This window comes from Mustela lutreola, chromosome 6 (assembly GCF_030435805.1).
Source record: "Mustela lutreola isolate mMusLut2 chromosome 6, mMusLut2.pri, whole genome shotgun sequence".
NCBI classification, from domain to species: domain Eukaryota; kingdom Metazoa; phylum Chordata; class Mammalia; order Carnivora; family Mustelidae; genus Mustela; species Mustela lutreola.
The window spans coordinates 119,070,788-119,094,383 of NC_081295.1; the positions used below are offsets into that span (position 1 = coordinate 119,070,788).

Sequence of the window (23,596 nt, forward strand, 5' to 3'; positions counted from 1 at the left end):
TTTTAATTCCCTGCAATATTCTTAAACCTGATTGTACTTAAATTTAAATTAGTGTTTTAAGTTGCTTCATTATACTTGCAATCTATCTTAATGTTCTTCAGTTGTGCTGTAACCTACTCAGATTATGCTTTATTAATAGTCCGTAGAAGTTTAAATAATGAGGATGTTAATATTTCCATCTTTAGTGCCAGGAATAGTCTCCCTTAACTATTACCTATTTCCTGGTTGATGGAACACTAAAAAATGACCAGGGGTGGGAATGCTGCATAGTGTTTAGGATTAAAAAGAGCTGACTTTTGTTGTTTTTGATTCTGCCACATAATCTATTACTGATTGGCCTTGAACAACTAACTTAAAGTTACTGGGCTTCAGCGTATTTTTTGCTTGTTTGTTTTAGTTATGAAATAGACATAACAGAATTTACCATCTTAACCATTTTTAAGTATACAATTTAGTGGCATTAAGTACCTTCATGCTTTTATGCAACTGTCATCACCATCTGCCTCTAGTATTCTTTTTATCTTGCAAAAGTGAAACTCTGTACCCATGAAATAGTAACTTCTCATTTCTCTCTCCAGCCTTGATTGACATCACCATCCTATTTTCTGTTTCTATGAATTTGACTCTTCTAGGTACCTCATATAAGTGGTATCCTCTAGTAGACAGTATTTGTCCTTTGTGACTGGCTTATTTCACATAGCATAATATCCTGAAGATGCATCCAAGTTGTAGCATGGAATCAGAATTTCCTTCCTTTTTGGGTTGAATAATACTCAATTATATGTATATACCACACTTTCAGAATGCATTCATATATCATTGGACACTTGGATTGCTTCCACCTTTTGGTATTATAAATAATTCTATGAACATGTGTATGGAAATATTTCTTTGGCGAGCCTATTTTTAGTTCTTTTGGGGATCCACCTAGAAGTGGAATTGTTGGACCATATGACACTTTAATTTTTTGAGGAACTGCCATACTGTTTTTCATAGCGGCTGTACCATTTTACCTCCCAGCAACAATAGACAAGAGTTCCAGTTTCTCCACATCCTTGCCAACACTTGTTATTTTCTTTTCTTTCTTTTTTTTAATAGTAGCAACCCTAATAGGTAGATGTGAAGTGGTATCTTATAGTTTTGATTTGCATTTCCCTAATGATTAGTATCTTGAGCATCTTTTCATGTGCTTATTGGCCATTCAGCTTGTCTGTTCAAGTTGTTTTTTAATCAGGTTTTTGTTTTTGTTTTTTAAAGATTTTATTTGTGAGAGAAATTGAGAATAAATCCACAAGTGGGTGGAGGGACAGAGGAAGAGGGAGAAACAGACTCCCCACTGAGCAGGGATGCCTGATGTGGGGCTGTATCCTGACCCAAGCCGAAGCAGACTTAGTCTAATGACTGAGCTACCCCGGCACCCCTTGGTAGGAGTTCTTTAAATATTCTGGATATTAACCCCTTATGAAATACACAGTTTTCGCATACTTTCTCTGTTCTGTGGGTTGCCTCTTCACTCTGTTAATTGTGTCCTTTGATGCACAAAAGTTTTAATTTTGATGTCGCCCAATTTATTTTTTCTTTGGTTGCCTGTGCTTTTTTGTCATATCCAGGAAATGATTTCCAAATCCAGTTTCATGAAGCTTCCTCTCTATATTTTCTTCTAAGAATTTCATAGCTTAGGCTGTGATGTTTAGGTCTTTGACCCATTTTGAGTTAATTTTTGTGTATGGTGTGAGGGTAAGTGTCCAACTTTATTATTTTGCATATGATACTCAGTTTTCTCAACACCATTTGTTAGAAAGACTGTTCTTTCTCCCTTTGAATGGCCATGCCTGTCTTGTCAGAAATCACTTGACTATATAAATGAGGGCTGGCTTCTGAACTCTCTCTTCTCTTCTGTTGGTCTGTACATCTTTTTAATAATACCACATTGATTTGATTACTGTAATGCTGTAATTTTGAAATCAGAAATTGTGAGACTTGCAGCTTCCTTCTTTTTCAAAATTTTTTTTAGCTTTAGTGATGCTAAGAGCAGTCAAAAGGTTTTGATAGTAGTGATAGCCTGATCCCTCCATTGCAGAGGTCTTCTCTGCCAACCAACCTTTTGCCTAATGGTTTCATTCATTGATGATTGTTGTCTGAATCATTTCATCAGGGGTTACAAAGTGATTATTTCTTTCACATACATTAGCTGGAGTATTTCTGAGATTTTTTTTTTTTATCTTTTTTTTTTTTTTTTTTAATTTGACAGAGAGAAATCACATGTAGATGGAGAGTCAGGCAGAGAGAGAAAGAGAGGGAAGCAGGCTCCCTGCCGAGCAGAGAGCCCGATGCGGGACTCGATCCCAGGACCCTGAGATCATGACCTGAGCCGAAGGCAGCGGCTTAACCCACTGAGCCACCCAGGCGCCCCTCTGAGATTTTTTTTAAAAAAATGTTTTCTTCGTCAACAATGACATTCTGAAATTTAGTTTTGTAGTAAGGCTAGATTAAATGCTTAATTCTTTACCTTTAATTGTCGGTTTTCAGAGGAAGGAGTTAGTGTTCTAGTTGCTTTCAGGGAAACGAATGAAGAGGGAAAGTTAAAGTTTAGATACCCTTCTTTAGGGTAGAATCCTGAATTCTTAGATTTCATATATGAAACCTGTTTTAGTTCATTGTAGTTAGGGACCCAGGAATCTGTATTTTTTCACATGTAAGCCACATGACCTTGATGTAGGTGGTCTACAGAGCAGACTGCTGTATAGTAATATGATTGATTGAAAACTGGTTACTATTTTGTTGTGTTGTCTTCCACACCACAGGTGGTGTTCACTGAGAAGTTAATGCCCAATCTTTATGAAACTATTTCATTTTTGAATTACAACATTAAATGTTAACTTGTTTAAGTCAGGAGGTCTTTTCTGCTTTTTTGTTTCCTGTTGCCATTATGGTCCTTCAACTATAGTTAGACATAGCCAGTTCTCAGACATTTAATCTTAATATTGACTGACTTCCAATAGGGCAACACAGTAAACATTTTTTTTAAAGATTTTATTTATTCATCAGAGAGAGAAAGCACAAGCAGGGGGAGTGGCAGGCAGAAAGAGAAGCAGGCTCCCTGAGCAAGGAGCCCCATAGAGGACTCGATCCTAAGACCCTGGGGTCGTGACCTGAGCTGAAGGCGGCTCAACAGACTGAGCCACCCGGGTATCCCTTTTTGTTTGTGTTTTAATGCTACTTAAATGGTGCTAAGTAGTTGAACATAAATAATCTGGCATTTAGTGTACATCTATCCATGCCAGTCACCATCCTACAGAATTTATCTCCAGTCCTTTCTCTCTCTCCCTTTGACCTAGGTTTGTTTGTTATTGTTTTCTTTTTTTATTTTCTTCTTTTTTTACAATTTTTATTTATTTATTAGAAAGAGACAGTGAGAGCAGGAACTCAAGCAAGGAGTGGAGAGGGAAAGCAGGCTTTCTGCTCAGTAGGGAGCCTGATGTGGGGCTTAATTCCAGGACCCCGGGATCATGACCCCAGCCAAAGGCAGATGCTTAACTGAAACACCTAGAGGCCCCTGTTTTTGTTTTCTTTTTGTTGTTTATTGTTGTTGTTTTTTTTCCAGTATCGAACCTGTTTCTACTATTCCTGAGTCACAGTTTAGGAATGATATATTTAGAGGAGTCTCCCATTACCGCCTCCTTCAGCCAGATATCCATTTTTATTTGTTCATTTATGGTTTATCTGTACAGTGTTGTTTGTTTTGCTTTGTCTTGCAAATACTAGCCAATATATGTAATTTTGATTCTTTTCTTACACAAGTGTGATAACTATATAGATACTGATCTGCATCTTATTTTTCCCCCCTCACTTAATAATATCTTCTAGAGATCACTGTAGAAATCATTATATTTTATGGCTGTGGAGTCTCCCCTCAGGTAGATGTGTTATTTTTCCAGCCAGTCACTACTGATGGACATTCAGGTTTCTAAAAATTTCTTGCTCTTGCATATAATATAATGCTGTTATTTTCTCCAGTTTCTTCCCTTTTTCACTTCTCTCCTTCATAGCAGAACTCTTTGGAAAATTTTCAATCAGAAATGGCTGTCTCCACCTCTTGATTTCTGGACTCCTAAATTCTTTCCATTGGGCTCCGTCCCCACCACTCCACTGAAACTGCTCTTTTCAAAACACCAGTGACCTACGTGATGCCACCTCCAATGCTTCGTTCTCACTTTCTCAACCTTACTTGAATTAGTAGCTGCACAGGACCCAGTTGATGACTCTGTCCTCCTTGAAACACTTGTGAGGAGGCTTCTAGAACACCATATACTCCTGGGTTTTCTTTATTCTTGAGGCTGTTCCTTCTCTCTTTTTTTATGACCTCCATTTCATTGAATGAATGCATTCTGCTTTCCCGAGGTATCAGCTGGTGGCTGGGCCAGCTCAGGCCCCCTGCAGGAGAGGGTGGTCTGCCCAAGCAGGGAAGTAGGAAGGGGTGGAGGCTCTGCATCTGGAAGTTGAAGCTGGGAAGGGGAAGAGAGGAAGGCTTCTCATTTCAAAGGTCACCTGAAACAAGCCCGAAGTCTGACACAACCAGAATTTATTGGTGTAATAGGTGAGAGCAGGCTCTCCAGCAGAACTGTGGAATGCCACACAAGAGGGAGGAGGGATGTGGCCTTCGTACGGTTTGGGTTCCTGCTGAAAGATTCTGAGAACGCTCTCAGGGAAATGGTCAGTTTTGGATTGGTTGCTATTTCTGAGGCAGGATTAGAAGGCAGGATTAATTAGGGTTTGGTGCTACTTTGAGACAGGGGCAGTTTAACAACAGTCCTCAGTAATCGATGCTACAAAAAAATGGGTTTGCGGGTATCATTGGTAAGAAAGCAGTAGTCACGCAGAGGGTTGTTAAAGCATTTTGTAGCTGCTACATGACCTTGGGAGAAATCATGTTTTCTCTTACCTTTGTACCTGCCTTTATAAGTGTCTGTCCTTCTAGCCCAGTTGAGGGCAGGGTTTTTCACTCTGAGCGGATTTTCATCTTTGAGCTCAGATGTTTTTACTCTTTCAGTTCCATGGCACTGATTTCCTGGATTTGGAAGCAGAGATTCTTGTTTCCAAGACCGAAGCTAGTAATTGAGTGGTTTAAGGATCACTGTAGTCCTCCATCCCACCCCCAAATTAACATAGAGGCTCATAATTTTTCAGTAGGGCATGATTCAGGAAAATTGTGAAGTAGGAATAGTTTCTTTGTTGTTGCCATTTCAACTCTTCTTTCTGAGCCCCTCAATGTATTGGGGGCCCCAGGGACCCTTCACCATCTCATCTCATCCAGGCTTCCACTGCTCTTTCTTAGGCCTTTTTCTTTTCCCCTTTGTGAACTTGAGCCTAGTGATTGATTTGATGAGTTTAAGGTAGCTTAATATATTCCTTTGAAGGTCATTTGCATTTTAAAAGGAAATTCCTGAGAATAATACTGAAACCAAGGAACAAGATTCTAATACATTTGTGGCAAGGTGGGGTGGGTAGGGAACAGGGTTTGAGCAGAGTCAGTGGTTCAGCCGTCAGTCGTAGCAGCTGAAGAACTGGAGTCTGGCTCTGCCTTCTCCCCACTTAGGTGCTGAGATAGGTGGTGTGTTGATAAAGTGAAAGTATCAGAGTGCCTGGGCATTGTCATGGCCGTTTTGTGTTGAGTAAATAATGTGGAAATGTAGACTGGAAGTTGAGACTAGGTAGATTAGTGCTGACAATTGGAAGTGCCTCCTTTTCCCAGTGGTACATACACACTCCTGCCTTGGTAGTTCCAAGAGACAGGCACAGGTTGAGACTTCACACTGCTTACTGTCTGGGAATGTTTCAGTCCATAGATTGGCAGTGCTCAAACTCTCCTCTCCAGCCTCTGTCACAGAAGGTAGGCAGTATGTACTCAGCCCTCTTATGGAGATGAAATGTGAACCTATAGTTTGTAGCCCAGCAGTTGACTAGAGCCTGTGTACTTCTCCGATCCAAGTGATTTCTTAATCCTTAGGGCACATGTGAGGTTCCTGTTGCGCTTTGAAGATGCATTGAGCTTTAGGAAGGATTTGAATCCACCACCTCCAAACCTAGACGTGACCTCCATGGTAGTCTTCCATGCGCATACTGACTCAAGCCAGGCTGTGTGTCTCCTGGTGTTGTGGCATTCTTGTCTCATGACTCCTTGGGAGAAGCCCAAGGCATTTGCTCTAGGGATCAAAAGCCTACAAGATTTCAGTCTGAGCCACAGTTTGAACCACTTTGAGGTGTCTTTGTAAACTGAATTTGTAAAAGTTTATGCTTTCTCAAGTCCCCTGGACTTTTCCCTTGGGAAGCCCAGACCCAAGTGCAACATACTGATGTGGCAGATTATTGCTTTAAGTGACTTCTGTCTGCATCTTACACAGGCCAGATGCCTGCTCTGGAGGACACTGGGCAGCTTCTCCCTAATATCCACATCAAGGTGATGGCTCATTTGTATAGTTGTTGCTGTTCTTTCTGTTTGAAGACTATTAACTGGCCCTTGCTGCGGTACTGAGAAGAATTGCTTAGGAAAGGAGAGCATATAGGAGTGAACTCAAATCTAGTTTTGAATGGATGACTTGTTAGAATAAAGACCTCAACATTGGCATATTACTGTTAACTGAACTCCAGACTTTAGATTTTTTTGGTTTGTTTTTTAAATACGGGACACTCCATGAATTTGTGTATCATCCTTGTGCAGGGGCCTGCTAACCTCTGTATCATTCCAATTTTAGTGTATGTGCTGCTGAAGTGAGCACAGACTTTATCAGTTCCATTCATGACTTCTTTCTGTTCCCAGAATCCAGTCTCTGGTACCGTGTTACATGTAGTTGTTTTGACTTTCACTCTCCCCTGATCTGTGACAGTTTCTCAGTCTTTCTGTTTCTCATGACCCATGACTGTTTGGAGGAATACTGGCAGGTATCCTTTATAATGTACCCCAGTGGAGCTTTTCTCATGTTTTCCTCAGTTCAGACTGATGGTATAGATTTTGGGAAGAATACAGCAGAGGTGAAGTGCCTTGCCAGGGCGTACCTCATATTTACGTAGTATCACTGGTGATACAAACATCGGTCACTTGATTAAATTGTTTGGTTGCCAGTTTCTCTGTTGTAAAGTTACCGTTTTTCTCTTTCCTTACTCTGTTCTTTGAAAGCAAATCACTAAGTCTGTCCCACACTCAGGATGGGTTGGGGGATATGTAGAATTTCAGGTATCTCCTGTATCACTATGACATACTCCTATCCTTTTATTTCCTTCCTTTTTAACACTTTCTTACTTTCTGATACTAAAAAGATATTCTAGGCTCATCTTATATTTTCCATGTCTTAGCCCCAGAATCAGCCATTTCTCTGAGGAAGATTTGTTTTTTTAATTAGACAATACTGTTCAGAAACCGCTAGGCCTCCTCCTCCACCGTGGGCAGAGGTGGGTAACTTGTGTATACATACTACCCTCTGTAAACAGATGTATCTATCCTTGTTTCTGATTTTCTTCATCTGTATATGTATTAAGATAAACGTGAGTTGATACTGCTGTCTCTGACTTTAATCTAGTACCACAGAGTTCATTTTAGAATGCCTGCCTTCCTTGCTCATCTGTCATATCCTTCAACAGTAAGAAACCTTGCTCCCAGCATTTCTCTATTCATTTACGTATTCAACCCCCGTTTACATGTACCCATGTTGTGCATGTATGATAACTCATAACCCCACAAGAAACAAATTTACCAGTTTGAATTTTGTACTGATTTTTAGCAATTCTCTTGTAGTGGACAAATATTAGATATTTGTTCATGTTTATTATCATGTTATTTGATCTGTGATACTAGCCTTTAGATATACGCAGTATTTTTTTTTTTTAACATTCCTACCATAATCTGAGATGTCTTTGTCTGCATGGTTCATTAAGATTATGGAGTTGGGCTTCAAGTAAAATATTTTCCTTTTTTTTTTTTTTTTTTTTTTAAATGCGGAGCTTGAATTCATGACCCTGAGATCAGGACCTGAGCTGAGATCAAAAGTTGAATGCCTAACCAACTGAGCCACCCAAGAGCCCCAAAATATTTTCCTTTTACTCTGCAAGTCTAATAATCTAAACTTAAGAAATAAAAAGTTCATGTCTTTCGGGACGCCTGGGTGGCTCAGTTGGTTAGGCAGCTGCCTTCGGCTCAGGTCATGATCCCAGCGTCCAGGGATCGAGTCCCACATCGGGCTCCTTGCTCCGCAGGGAGCCTGCTTCTCCCTCTGACTCTTCCTTCCACTCTGTCTGCCTGTGCTCTCACTCTCTCTCTCTCTGACAAATAAATAAATAAATAAAATCTTTAAAAAAAAAAAAAAAAAAAAAGTTCATGTCTTTCTTTAGTAATTTATTACACATTTCTACAAAAGGAAGTTTATACTATCATTAAAGTTATATACTTATTAAAGATTTTATATGTAAAAGGGAGAAGTTGAATGAAACTATTTACAGTACCATTTAGTTCCAGAGTCCTGGCTCAGGTCCTTTTTGAAAAACATTTTAAGGCAAGACACTCTAAATCAGTTTCTCCATTTGCTTACTAAGCCCTGAATGTATAGGCTTGGCACTTGAGTCTGCTTTATTGGCTACTTTTCTAGGGCATCCTCTTGGCCCATCTTTGTTATTGGTACCAAAGATCATATATGTTTGTGGGTAAAGATAATCTGGCCTGGGAAATGGGACTCCCTATCTATAGCTGTAGTTTCCTGGGTTCTTCTTGATTCCCAGTTCCTATTGAGGAAAAATAAGTATGAGTTGTAAAAGCTGTTGTGAGAATTGAGCATTCTCAGTCATCATGTACATTGACTTTTAACTTGAAGTCTGATCTTGGACCCATCACTTCTGCCTCCATACTTCAGATCCTTTATGTAAAAAGTACAGCCATTCCATTAGATGATTTTATCATTACAAATAGTAAAATGTGGCTGGCAGTTAGTTCTTATCACAGTAATTAAGGCATTTTGGCAAGAATTGGAGCTTGAAACAAGCTTATTTGGTCCATTTTTATCACCCTTTTTATTTGATTAACACACTCATTCACACACAGTATGCATGGGATGAACACATCTGAAACATGAGGGCTAGCAGTAGTACCTAGATGGGTTAGATTGTACCATGTAGAAGGTGTATTTTGCTGTTCATAATGACCCATCATGGTAATAACTCGGGAGGATCAGAACCGGAGTGTTCATTGTTGGTGTAAACCATTGGTTTCTTAAATGATTTTCTATTTAGAGCTACTATGTAAAATCTGGGAGCAGTATAGAAGAATAGCCAAGGTGAAGAGAGTGCGGTGGCTTATGTATGATATGGTCCAGTGAGTTATATGAAAGAAACAGTAGTTCTTAAAGTTAGGGGGAAAATGTCTCATTAGTCTCATATACTGATCACAGTCTTGAGAAAACTGTCCTATCTCTTCTCGTAAGCATTTAGTTTCCTGAGCTAAGTGAAGGAAGCATATGACCTATACCTGAGTGTGTAAAACATACCACATACTTAGAAAAGGACTTTGGAAAATAGATGGGTGAAAGAAGAGAAGAATTAATGTACTATAAGGTAGGGCACATCTGTTTGGGGAAAATGATAATAGAGTGAAGAGATTTTGCCTTTGGTTAGAAATCTAGGCTAGGAAAGCATGGAGTGAATCTCCCTCAGCCGCCTGCCATTGAATTGTTTTTTTTTAAGGCCTATGTCATGTTGGTTTATGAGACTGACTTAGAGTTTAGAATGAAAGTCCTCTGACCCAGTATTCCTGGCACCATTCCACATTTCCGAGTGAAGTAGCGCGCTGCATATCCTGGCTTACAATGTTAATCAACAGCTTGAGGGGCACCTGGGTGGCTCAGTGGGTTAAAGCCTCTGCCTTCGGCTCAGGTTATGATCCCAGGGTCCTGGGATCGAGCCCTACGTCGGGCTCTCTGCTCAGCGGGGAGCCCGCTTCTCCCTCTCTCTCTGCCTGCCTCTCTGCCTACTTGTGATCTCTGTCAAATAAATAAATAAAATATTAAAAAAAAAAATCAACAGCTTGAGCTTCTGTCGCCCTCGTTTACATGAGGATTCACATTTGCCATCAGAAAAGCTGTGTCTGGGGCGCCTGGGTGGCTCAGTGGGTTAAGCCGCTGGCTTCAGCTCAGGTCTTGATCTCAGGGTCTTGGGATCGAGTCCTGCATCAGGCTCTCTGCTCAGCGGGGAGCCTGCTTCCCTTCCTCTCTCTCTGCCTGCTTCTCTGCCTACTTGTGATCTCTCTCTCTGTCAAATAAATAAATAAAATCTTTAAAAAAAAAAAAAAAGAAAGAAAGAAAGAAAGAAAAGAAAAGCTGTGTCTGGGGTGGATTACCCGTTCCTGGGTATCATACTTGTGAGGCCCATGGCTGCAGAGCTGCTAACTCCAGAAGCGAACAGCAGATGTCACTGCGTCTCCACTTATTAGGCTTCTGGCTCCTAGCCTGTCACTTGGAACCAAGTTTTTAATGGAGTTCCCAAACCACTGAATGCAAATTGAGTATTTATAGCCTTCATCAGATACCGACCCCAGATTGAAAACTGAGAATAAGCACGGCCCAAGAGAATTTTCCTCATTTTCTTTCACTATTCTTTTTAGTTGGTGGATTTCTTTTTTCCTATTCTTAATATATTTTGGTGTAGGTAACTGATGAAATTCATTAGCCTTTTCTTTTCAACCATTCAGCAGTTATTTAGGAGTCTTGGACAGCTTTTCACATTTGTTTCAGCTGGGTTTACACGTTAGAGCTTCTTGGCCTTTCTGTAGCTTGCTTTTTAAAAGCTTTCCGGCAGAAAAGTTGATGTCACTGTTCTCTAAATTTAGATGCAGAACATTGAAGGAAACTGTCTCTTTATTCTTCTGTTTGAACCCTTAGTTTCAGCAGTTGAGGAAATAGCTGAATTATGACCAAAAGTCCTGTGGTGCATCTTTTTAAAACAAATCGCTTACGGTTTCAGTGTAGATGGTGGGGTTTCCCTATATGACAAAGGCAGGGTTGGTGTTAAATTGGATTATTTAAGAAAATCTGGGGCATACTAAGTTTTTGGTATCCTTTGATCACATAGATCATTAGAAAAAAAACCCAGGTGTTATTTCCCTTAATAGTCAGGGTTAGTGGTTTACACATGTGTCCTGGTGTCCTTATTAATTGGTTCCCCGTTTACTCTCAGTTGTCCGGGTTTGGACAATATGTCGTCACTCTAAATTGCTCAGAGAGGTGGGGGAGGAGAGGGGGTCATTGATAAGTTGCAATTCTGAGAATTATAAGTATTTTTTGGCTTAGGAATTATGCCTGCCCTGAGTTTTTCTAAGTTACATACATTCAAGCTAAAGCAAAAACCACAAAGAGCTTATGATTCTGGGAAAATAGTTTTTGGATTTCTGTCTATAGATCATTGTTCTCTGGAGCAGTGATTTCCAAATATGGCTATGCATCAGAATCAATTGGTAACCTTTTAACAAATACTTTCGTGGGTCTTACCACAGACCTGTACTGAATATGTACTGGAGTTTGAACGTGACATTACCACAAATGTAGAAATGCATGCCATGCAAATGTACTGGTGACTTTGTCAGCTTGCTTTTCAAATTAGCGTGTTAAAGGACATTTCTTCCTATGGTTTGGGTGGCGTCTTGGGCTTCTGGTGGTGGCTGCTTTGGGCCTTGAGGGCCTGCCTGTCACTGATGTAAGTTCCCTTTTTGTTTCAGATGTCATCTGGGTGATTCTCAGTGTGGAGGTGGGTGGACTTTTAGGAGTAACGCAGCAGCTGTCATCTTTTGAAACGGAGTTCAACACACAGCCACATCGCAAGGTAGAAGGAAACTTCAACCCGTTTGCCTCTCCCCAAAAGAACCGACAATCAGATGAAAACAACTTAAAAGACCCTGGGGGTTCCGGGTTCGACTCGATCAGCAAAAACACATGGGCTCCTGCTCCTGACCAAACCGAGCAAGATGAGAATAGACTCTCACAGAACTCTGTAAATCTGTCCCCCAGCAGTCACGCAAACAACTTATCAGTAGTGACTTACAGTAAGGTAGGTGCCCTCGGAGAAGAGGAGAAGGGGTAGGTGGTGGGCCTTGGGACTTGTGATACCCTTTCATGGCAAACCTAGAAGCCTAGAATGTTCTTTAAGACTGCTTAGCTCTTCTGCCAACAGCAACAATACAAAAACCTACCCCTTCTCCCCTCCCCCCCCCATCTTCATGTCCTGTGGATGTTACTTTATCCACATTTATAATTTACCACTGTCTCTCTGCTCTGGTTTGGGTGTTGAAAGAACAAGGTGTTTTACCTTTAGCATTTTAAAAAATGAAAGTCAAAATATCACCAGCTCTCCTTCCAGTGTAAATGTATACTAAGCCTAGAACAGTAAGATGCTTTTGGAATCTTTTCTTACTTTGTTGTTGTTTTTATTTTGGCTTTGGGTGGGACTTTTGTTTTTCCAAGGAAAAAAGACAAACTCTGTTATTTATCCTAAATACTATTGTTGGGCTTTTGCTTTACTTACCTTGTTTGCATGTCTTCTTGTCGATGTATTTTCAGTCTCTTATGGCCCTTCTACCTCCTTACCCACAACCCAGAGTGGCCCAAGGGATATTTTGACTTTTTATGTATGGGGCAGTAAGTGAGAGAATTATTTGTTGAGTTGACCATGATTTTAAATATTTTGATTGTTCTGAGACACTCTTCTGGGTGTTTGATTTCTTGACCTGCTTCTCTCCTTGCTAGCTGATTAAACAGTGTCTTCTACACTCTGCTAAGGGTGATGATGGTTCTTGGTTGTTGGTTTGGGTTGGTTGAGTAAAGCCCTGATGCCAAGAGCTCATGTAATCATTGTTTCATGTGGCTTGGGCCTGTGAGCATTCCTGTGCATTCTTCTCTGATTAATAATGCTGTGTATTAGGCCCAGCATCCCACCTATACAGTCGTAACACTGTTAAGTCTGCCCTTGGGTCATGTTGGCATTTACCCTCAAATTTTGAAAAATAAAACTGATGTTTATTTGAGGGACAGATTGCTTGTCTGTTGTTAAGAATGGTATTTCTCTGACTAATGGTTTATATATGGTCCAGATCAAGAGGTGAATTAAGGAAAGAAACCTGAGGGCGCCTGGGTGGCTCAGTGGGTTAAGCCGCTGCCTTCAGCTCAGATCATGCTCTCAGGGTCCTGGGATCGAGCCCGAGCTCTCTGCTCAGCGGGGAACCTGCTTCCCTTCCTCTCTCTCTGCCTGCCTTTCTGCCTACTTGTGATCTGTCAAGTAAATAAATAAAATCTAAAAAAAAAAATAACGAAGAAAGAAAGAAAAGAAACCTGATGATATGAATCCCGTTTCTCCTCACGGTCTAGTAAGAGAGACTTCATTCCCTAGTGGTATAACAAAGGATTGATTTTTTTTTGGTTGTTTGGATGGTTGTTGTAAAGGATTCTGTGGAGTCATGTTAGTTGTACAGGATATAAGAAAGTTAATTGGCAAGACAGTAAATTTTGCTGTATTTGAGTTAAGATTTAATGTCATAACACTTTAATAAAAGGTTTTTCATTTAAGCTCCTATTTCTCCAGATTCTTCCTCCTTAAATTTAACCATCCACAGTATGATTCTCCAGGTGGCAGGTGAGCCAAGCCCTAGGGTAAGCATATCCTGTTAGAACTGGAATTTGCAGCTGAGTTTAATGGGAAGATGAAAGCTGAAGGAGGCAGAGCCAGTTGCCCCAGTGCTTTGTGTAATGGAAGCCCCCCTCTCCCAACTGTGAGCTCCCTGGCTGCAGTAGTCACTGTGGTCTTAGGAGACGGCTGGTGTGCCTGGCCAGGGCATGCACTCATCTTCCTAAGTTGTGAACCTGTGAGTTGTTTGCAGCTCCTTCAGGGACTGATGCCTTTTCTCCAGTTCTGTGATGATTGCCCTGGCCTGGGACGGTGAGATGGGGTTGGCAGGGGTCAGGGTAGATTACCTCCCAGCCTTAGTGAGGTCCTACCATGTTGTCGTTTTGTTTTGTTTTTTGTTTTTGAAGGAGTGGGCTGTAGTGAGGCTAGAGGCTATTAAGATTTCTTGTGGTTGATGAATTCATGGTATGTCACCTAATTTTTTTTCATGAACTCTGTAGAATCATTAGAAGTAGTATTTGCAAGAACCAGAGAAAAGGCTCTCATTGGAGGTGCTATTCAGAGACTATTGGCTATAATGCATTGAGAATGTGGCACTTAGGTCCCAAAGAGAAACTGGAGCCTCCCTTGTTTCTTGCTTTTCTTTGTTTCTTTTTTTTTTTTCTTCATTTATTTTTAGAGGTGGGAAAAGGACAGAGGAGAAGGGAGAGGGACAAGCAGACTCCTCGCTGAGTGAGGAGCCTCATGCAGGGCTCCATCTCATGACCCTGAGATCACGACCCTGAGATCGTGACCTGAGCCAAAATCAAGAGGCAGACACTTGCTTAACCAACTACATCACCCAGGTGCCCCTCTTGTTTCTTAATTTAAGCAGACTCGTATTCAGAATGTATTTCTGTGAGCATTTGGCAAGTTCTCTGAAAGCATTTCTGGTTAAAGTGGAATTGGCTCCACCTCTTAAGCCTCCTTAGGAGCAGGGTTAGGGTGTAGACAGACAGCACTCAGTATTTACTAACACATCTCTGCACTGTTTAGATCATTGTCCACTGTTCAGTGGGAGATTTGAAGAATGAAAGAAGTTATCCCTATCAGCAGCTTACAGTGCAGTAGGGAAGATGAGATATGGACATAGCAATTACAGAACGGTTCAGTCAAGAAGTCCGGAGGGATAAGAACACAGTCAAAATGTGCAGTTTGTGTGTATGGCTGTGGATTAGAGTTCGGGCAGAGAGGAAGAAGAGATTGAGTTGATGGAAAGGGCTTTTCAAATTATACATTTGGAAAGACAGGAAGGACAGTGAACAGGTTAAGTGCTGAGGGCAGAATGCTTAAGAGACCTGTGGTCAGGAGATGCGGGTGACAGACTATGAGAGATGGGCTCAGTCATCTGCAGTGCTTTCCTTTGAGTCTGCTCAGGGGTGTACCTGACACAGTGGTGAGACGAGGTATACCAGAGTTAGATTTGAGCTCGTCCTGTGTGCCAGCTGTGTTTCCATGTACTTCACATATAGTCGCTCATTTTTTGGACAGGAAAACAAAAAGTTCCAAGGGACTTAGGAACTGGCTCAATATTCCATAGCTGTTGAGAGGCAGAGCTAGGATTCCAGTCCAGGGTGCCACATTACTAAAACATGTATTATTAGTAAGTGAACCTGGGCTCTCCCTAGATTCTCCAGTTGGGTTGGAGGCTGTGGTGTGGTGAGTGAAGGCATTTACTGAGTTGATCGGTATCATCAAGGAGTAAAAAACAGCAGAGTTGAAATAAGATAAGTGCCCCTCACATAAATCAAAGATTTCCTGTGGCATCTTCTTTCTGAAGACTTACCTTGTTCATGAGTCAAGTAGTGACTTCTTTTCCTGGTTAGTAAAAATAAGAACTTGGGTGCAAAAACTTTGTGGTATTTATAGTAATTAGCACCCTTTTATTTGTAAATGAGTGGAAAGAAGAAAGAAACCCCTGAGCTCTAGAGTTGGGACATGTGTTTTCAGTTCGCCTCAGATGCCATCTTTATGGGAGGAGGAGTACCTGATGCCTTGGGGTCAAGGATCAGAGTAGACAGTAGATTTTACTTACTCTAAAGAAATTCCCTGCCTGCCATTAAGGCTGGGAAAGAACATGATGCTCTTGGAAGCCTGGGACCACAGTTACAACAGGCATATGGTTTCCTGCTGCCTCTATAGTTACAGTTTAACTTGTTAAGGTTGGTAGGATGAAATGAAAAGATTGCTTCATGCGCCTCCTCTGTGAGGGCTGCGTGGTTATGTCAAAATAATGGCACATATGTCAGTGCCAGGAACTAGACACCCCAGGGGCCCTTCCCCAGCTGTACTTGAATAACCATAAGCTCTCCGGACTCAGTGCTCTCTGTCTGGGGGGGAAGCCCTGAGTGGCAATGCCAGCTCTAGCTCCATCCCACAACCCAGAGGGCCTGGCCCCTCCCCTATGTGAGAGCTGTCAGAGGGAGTCAGAAAAGTAAGTATATGCTGACCTGCTCCAAATATTCATAAATCTGACTCCTCGCCTTTGTTAGAAATTGGCTGACCTCATTGTCAGCTCAATTGTGGCTGACTTGTCCCATGTGAACGGTCAGATCAAGTATTGATGAAGGTTAGATGCTGTTTTACTGAACCCTTTTATGTGATTAGCTCAAGAGGCTCGGAGGACAAATGGTCCCAGTAGGATAGGTGCTCACTCATTTGGCTCAAGGCTAATCTTGTCATGAATTCTAGCTCTCTGACTCATCCCTGGAGGCCAGTATAGCTTTGGACAGTATGAGAATAGTGGAAAAAAAACAATTCATAGAGGTGTGGAAGGAGAAAATAAGTCCTGTTAAAATTAGATGCTTTTTTTTTCTTATTTAGCAGTAATTTTTTAAATCTCTAAATGTTTTCTGAGAAGGCCTTACAGAGGAAAAAGACTCCAAACGGTCTGATTCAGGCCAGATGGTAATAAGAGTGTGGCTTTCAAAAACCAAGGGGCTATACTTGAGGAAGGCCAAATACTTGGTTTCCTTTCTCTAAAAAAAAAGTAATAATTTACACTGGGAGAACTGAATAGAATCCCAAATTCATTTATTTGTTACTTGGCCTATGGTTCCTATTATGTGTTTTGTTCTTACTTTAAAAAAATGTTTGGAGCTGGTATATGTCATATATTCCTCCTTTAAACTGGATTACAGTCTGAGCCACTGTTATTACTTCCGCCAAATGCTGGTTCAGAAGGAGAAACTTGTTATTATCTTTGTAGGGAGGTTCATCGTGCTCCTCCAGCGTCAGCCACTGCCAAGTGCCATCTGCCCTGCCTGCCCACATTCCCACCTGCTTCTCTTCCTATCTCTGTCTGACAGCCACCCCTTGAGTATGTTTTGGATCTGCAGCTAGAGCAGGAGTACATCTACTTTTGTCACATTGGAAGTCCACTCTCTCCTGACCTCCTGCTATCTTTTGACTAAGGCCTAGAGGAATTATTTTCTCTGTTTAGGTGAGAGTTTAGAAATCATGGTAGAGGTTACCGGGGGAGGTTTGCAAAAGGCAGATCCTTGGCTCTGTGGGCCTGAGGATATAATGGCTAGTGGATCTTATTATCTACCTTGAAGTAGCCAGTCAGTTTAATATAATGACAAGGGGTGAGTTTGGGGTGACATAATGGAATTGGGTTCAATATTTGCTCAGTTCAGAGGGCCCTGGATTTGACCAGAAGGTGGGTGGGCTACAGATCTGGGCCAGTTGGTTATATGGGGAGTGAGAAGGCAGCGTGACCTTCCCACTACCCTGAGACTTGAATTTTTTTTTTTTTTAAGATTTTATTTATTTATTTGACAGAGAGAAATCACAAGTACACTGAGAGGCAGGCAGAGAGAGAGAGAAGGAAGCAGGCTCCCTGCCGAGCAGAGAGCCCGATGCGGGACTCGATCCCAGGACCCTGAGATCATGACCCGAGCCGAAGGCAGCGGCTCAACCCACTGAGCCACCCAGGCGCCCCGAGACTTGAATTTTTGCTCTCAGATGCTGACCCTTTCGTGCAAGGTTCAAAGAAGGTTCAAAGGAAAATTTGGATCACTTGATATTTTCTCCAGCTCTTGTTTTCTTTTTGCAAGGACTGGGTAGCAGAAGCACAGGACCCCCATGCAGAGACCGAATGCAGTAATCAGAACTATCAAACTACCATTTATTGAGCACTTACTGTGTCCGTGCACTGTGCTGAGAACTTTTTACATTTAATTTTTATTGTTAAAATTATCAATATACATATTTTAAGGAGCCAAGTACTTATGCAAAGTTTATTACACAAACACCGGTGACCTCCCTTCCTCCCCACCTCCACCATTTGCTCCTCAGAGGGAGCAGGCTCAGTGTCCGATGCGAGTTTAGTGGACACAGCAGCACCGGGCACAGGGGCTGCACTCTTCCCTCCTTTGTAGTTGCTGTGGCAGAAGTACACACACCGGTTCTGTGATTTGCTCAAGGTCATACAGCTAAGAAATGGTAAAAACTAGGATATGAACAAAAGCGAGTGTTGTTAACCCAAGACTGCTCTCTTAACAGTGTACTACATTGCTTCCCACTCATAAATAGTGTTCAAGTTCATATTACCAGCTGAGCTAACAGCTGTGGGCTAGGGAGAGAGAGCTTTCTATAATAATAGTGCTACATTTCACATGACGATCAAGCCAGTTGTTGACTAAATACTATATGACTTCTCTACTACTAAAGCCCCGCCCCTCACAAGCTTCTGTGGCAACTATAGAAACCAGTCTTTCTCTCTAGCCTCCCATGGGAGAGTCCCTAGAAGCTCCATAGTCACTTAGGTTTAGATTTTTGTTGACATTGAAATTTCCATTAAGTCACTCTTGTGACGGCAACACCTTTATCTCTCAAAGTCACAAAACTATCTATATTCCTTTATTATTGTCAAAAGATACAGTGTCAAAAGTTTTACTTTCTGGAACGAACCTAAAATCTCCCTTTGAACATGCTTAATACTTTAGACTAGAACTTACTCAGGGGGCTACCTTATCCCCTTTAAAGTTAGATTTTATTTCTGCCAAAGGTACCTACAGAGAGAAAGTGAATTTTAGGCAGAGGGACAGCCATTACAAACCCTGAGGTTGAGGTTTACCTGGTTTGTTTAAGGAACAGAGTGAAGGAGGAGGAGAGTAGAGAAAGATGAAGTTAGAAGATGGAAACCAGATCATGGAGGGCCTTGTGGGCCCTTCTAAATCTTTGGACTTTTGCTGCAAGGGCAGAGGAAACTATTGAAGGCTTTTGAGCAGAGAGGTAATGAATAAAGCCCCTACCTTTGGAAGCGGGATGTGAGAATGGAGTGAAGTTGACACCAAGGTTTTTGGCCTGATCAACTACAATGATGGAATTGCCATCGTCAATGGAGAGGAAAAAGCTATGGTAGAAGTGGGGAGAGGGAGCACCTGGGTGGCTCAGTTGTTTGAGCACCTGCCTTTGCCTCAGGTCATGATCTCAGCCTGGAATCCAGCCCCACGCAGGACTCTATACTCTCAGCAGGGAGTCTGTTTCTTCCTCTTTCTCTTTGCTCTCTATCTCAGACAAAATCTTAAAAAAATAAATAAAGGGGCGCCCAGGTGGCTCAGTTGGTTAAGCTGCCTTCGGCTCGGGTCATGATTCCAGGGTCCTGGGATCGAGCCCCACATCAGGCTCCCTGCTCAGCAGAGAGCCTGCTTCTCTCTCTCCCCCTCTCCCTGACGCTCTGCTTACTTGTGCTCTCTCTCTAACTCTCTGTCAAATAAATAAAATATTAAAAAAAAAAAAAAAAGTGGGGAGAGGGCAGGAGTTCCATTTTGGGGACACACTGGGTATTTCTTTAAATATCCAGGTGGAGATATCAAGTGCGCTGTTGTACTCCAAGTTGCATATAGAGTTCAGGAGAGAGGTCTGGGTGGAGATATAAATTGCGGAATTGTGACACGGATTGTATCTAATGCTGTGAGACTGGCTGCAGTCCACTAAGTGATGAGTGTAGAGCAGGGTTTCTCAGCCAGAGTACTAAGACTATTCACACTAGGCCAGGTGTGTCTTGAGGCAGGGAGTGGGGGTGTCTAAAGGCATCATAAGATGTGTAGCAGTATCCTGGCCTTTACCCAGTATGTGGCATTGTACCTCTCCAAGCCCAAGTGTAACAACTAGAAATATCTCCAGACGCTGTCAACTGTCCCCTGGGCAGGGAGGTGACAAAATCTCCCTATTTGTGAGCCATTGACCTAGGTACAGAGAGGTCCAAAGACTGGACTGGGCTTAATACTGTCTGTCCAGCATGTAAACCACTTTATGTTACTCAAAGCACATTTACTGTGCCTTTTCTCAGTTCATAACCGTCTCATGACTTCTGTTGTTATAGTCTTCATCTGACAAAATAATATGGAAGTTGTAAGTGACTTGTTCACATTCACATTGCAAATTAGGGGTAGAGCATGGACTGGAACCCAGAAACCCAGTGTGAGTCTAATGTTCTTCTAGGCCACATTCAGATGAGGTTTGCTGGCAGAAGCAAAGCCAGAGGCATCCACAGCCGGTTGTTCCCTGAGGTTTATACACTTTTTGTCAGGTTGTAGAGACTTTCTCATTCATCTTTAGGAGCTCCAGAAGAATTTGTGACCAGGAGGAAGCAGTGCAGAACAGAGGAACCTGCCCCATTTGCTGGCCGATTAGAACGTTCTGTACCAGAAGGGGATTGTCAGGAAACTCTGGTTTAATGATACTACCATGACTCTCTGGGAGGAAAGTCCTCCCAGCTTTGCTGGTGTTTGCATTGGCATGGGTCATGTGTGCATTTTAAAAATAAATTAAGCAAACACTATGAGCCTTAGAAAATGTCTTTTGTTGTTTGTAACATTACTGTCTGACTGAGAATAAAAAGTATCTCCAGGAACTCTCCCTTTTGTACCTCAACAGCTTCAAAGCTGTTCAGCTCCATTTTATTTGCTTTGGGGCTCTGAGCATTGTTTTAGACTGGTCTAACTCTAGGCAGTCCTGTAGCTGAAACCCAGGCCAGTGTTCCCAAGATTGCCAGAATATTTTATTTTGTTTAGTAAGGGTGTATTTTCTTTCCTAGGCTCTGAATTTCACATTTTAATTTCTAATGGAAGTTTTCAAAGTTGAACTAGTGAAATTACAGGTTCAAACAGATAAGTGAAATGCAGAAGTGTGAGAATTTTATAGATGCTCAGGTGTCAGATAAGTTGTTCTCAGCTAAGTCTGCTCTAGCTGGGTTCAGGCAGGACAGGTGTGGAACGCAAGGTTATGAGCTGGGAGCTGTTGGACCTCAGGACAGAAATGTGGGCTTCCTTAGAGCTCAGCTGCAAGGGAGACATTTTCCAAAGCTGCAGACACGTCCGCTTGCAAGTTTGCGTGTCTTGGCTTTTTGCAGTGATTTCATTGCCCAAAGGCCAGTTTAAACTCTGCCTTATACAGAGATAGCTTTGATATTATTGAGTTAATAAGTGAGGCCTTCTAGGTGCTCGACCCATGTTAATGTTATCTTCAAAGAATTTCCTGTCTGACACGTACATGTGACTAGCTCATAGGAAAGACTAACAGCCAGTAAAGGAGTTTGTTGAGTTCCAGTTGACTTTTAAGTAAGTGTTCGTATGAATTTGGACAGAGAAGGCAGTGGTACCTTGGCAGATGATAGATTCAAACTGAATTGGAGGGAAGAATAACCCACATGTAGGAAGGCCCAGAGGCATCCACAGGCAGGGTGTGTTCACGGGACACTGGCCAGCCTGGCCATGGAGTGCAGTGTGCTTAAAGGGGTGGAGTGAATTTTGAAGGAAGACCTTTGAAAGCCAAGCAAAGGAGAGCCAGTGTTTAAGGTGGAAGGAAGCAGAGTGACAACAATGCTCTTCAGCAGGGCAAGAGGAAGGCAAATATGAGACCAAGGAGAGTCCCATTTATTCTCCTGCCTTAATCAGCAAGACATTGGGCGGGGGGGAGTGGGCAGGGGTGATTTTGTGAATAATTGTAAGAGAGGAGAGAGAACACAGTAGCTTGATGGAAGGTTACAGGAGTTCACATGGACATTCTAAGAGGAAATGGGACCAACAGCCTCACCCAGTGCTTCAGCAGAACCCTCAGAGTCAGCCTGCATCAGTGATGACAGGACTAGGAGCTTGGATAAGCTGCTCTCCTGTTGGGGTAGCCTTCCCAGGGAGGCGCTTACCAGGTCTTTCTTAATTTTTAGGAGCATCTCTCCCACGAGGGACTGCCTTGAGAGAGCTCTGTGTGCCTGCCTCCCACCTGGATTCTAGCACGCTTGCTCACCCATGGGATTTGGGAGCTAGAATTCCAAATTGCAGATAACTTTTTCTGAAGTCTTTACTGAAAGGGGATGTCCAACCCAGCGCCAGTATCCTCCTTTATTATTATTATTATTATTTTTTAAAGATTTTATTTATTTATTTGAGAGAGAGAGACAGTGAGAGAGAACATGAGCGAGGAGAAGGTCAGAGGGAGAAGCAGACTCCCCAATGCAGCTGGGAGCCCGATGCGGGACTCGATCCCAGGACTCCGGGATCATGACCTGAGCCGAAGGCAGTCGTCCAACCAACTGAGCCACCCAGGCGTCCCCAGTATCCTCCTTTAAATAATCAATTTTCATTCACAGTGATGTTCATGTTTTATTCTTTATGGTGATATTCTTCATTTGCCACAGGGTAGGTGAATGCTCTGGGAGTTGCCTTTGGCGGTGGGGAGCTCTGGATGGATGGGAGGAAGACTGGAAGGAGGATGGAAAGATGGGTGATGGAGGGAGGATGAGGGCCGCATGATGAAGGATTGGATGAATGGGTAGAGGGAGGATGAATGGACAGATGACAAAGTCCCCAGTAGGACTGTAGAAGTTAGTTAAGAGCAAGAGGGAAAAACTGTTACAGAGGTAAGTATAAAAAGCGGTTTTGCGGGTCTTTTTTTGAAAATAAATTCATACACTTTATGACTGAGTCAAGCTTTGGAGCAGTTTTGGCACAGACAGAAAGAAGACTGTGAACGGACCTGCCCTGTGATTGGCCCTCGTGCATAAAAATAGGTTTCTTTTCTTTCCTTTGGCTGAGTCTCATACCCATCCTTAGCCAGTGCATAAAATATGTCTTTGAAATTTTTGAGGACTGTCCCATGAGGGGCTCGAACACCAACGTTAAAGCGTCTGCTACAGTTCTTGTCCCACTCACATGGCCCTGCTCTTCGAGTTGGAAGTGCCTTGAGCGGTCAGCAGCTGTGGAGGGAAGGGTCACAGTTTGAATATTCTTGAGACAGCCCTCATCACCCTGCTGGTGACTCTGGTAGAGACCTGATGGGACTTCTCATTAATGAGAAACTAACAGGATTGTTGAGGGCTGGGTCAGTGGAGCCAGCCGTGTGAGCAGGGCCCCCCACACTGTGTTTGCAGTACAGGACTAGGACAGAACTTAGTACAAAACCCTGTATTCTTCTGTGTTTGCATTCAGTGTATGTAGTGGTACAAAAGCAGCACTAGGCAGATGCAGTGCTGTTCAGGACTGGCACAGAAAGTGAGGAGGAGAGGGCCCAGTGGTGGTATCTGATGATGCCATCAGTATACACGGAGAGCGTGTTACTTCGCTTGCCCTGCCGCATACCTGCCTGTCTTTCTGTTAACATGTGTGAGCCCTTTTATTTATTTAAATCACAAAGAAGAGCAAAATAAACACAGATATATGAAAGTCTCCATGTTGTGGTGCTTTATCTAAACAACTAGCTTTCAGATAGAAAAAGCATAGCCCCAAAAGCCCTTGTAAGACACCCTTGTTTCAATAGGCTTTTCAGCCTCCCTCCCACCCTGGAACGGTAAATGTTAATAAACAGATAAACAGTTAAAATGTTAATAAACATTTAAATTAAATTACAAACAGTTAAATGTTAATAAATACCAGGACAGAGTCGTTCACTGTCATCCACTCGTTCG

General features: G+C 42.3%; 1 protein-coding gene and 1 non-coding gene across 3 annotated transcripts in view; one reads left to right on the forward strand and one right to left on the reverse strand.

Moving 5' to 3' along the window:
* Positions 1–23,596, forward strand: part of ILRUN (inflammation and lipid regulator with UBA-like and NBR1-like domains) — a 93,453-nt gene that overhangs the window by 62,236 nt on the left and 7,621 nt on the right. For both annotated transcript variants that reach the window (XM_059178582.1, XM_059178581.1), the window contains one exon: positions 11,750–12,078. In XM_059178582.1, the coding sequence (XP_059034565.1) occupies positions 11,750–12,078 (329 nt within the window). The remainder of the gene's footprint in view (positions 1–11,749; positions 12,079–23,596) is intronic.
* LOC131834943 (U6 spliceosomal RNA) lies at positions 6,674–6,776 on the reverse strand. Its single transcript, XR_009355035.1, has one exon. It is a non-coding gene; the product is annotated as a U6 spliceosomal RNA (small nuclear RNA).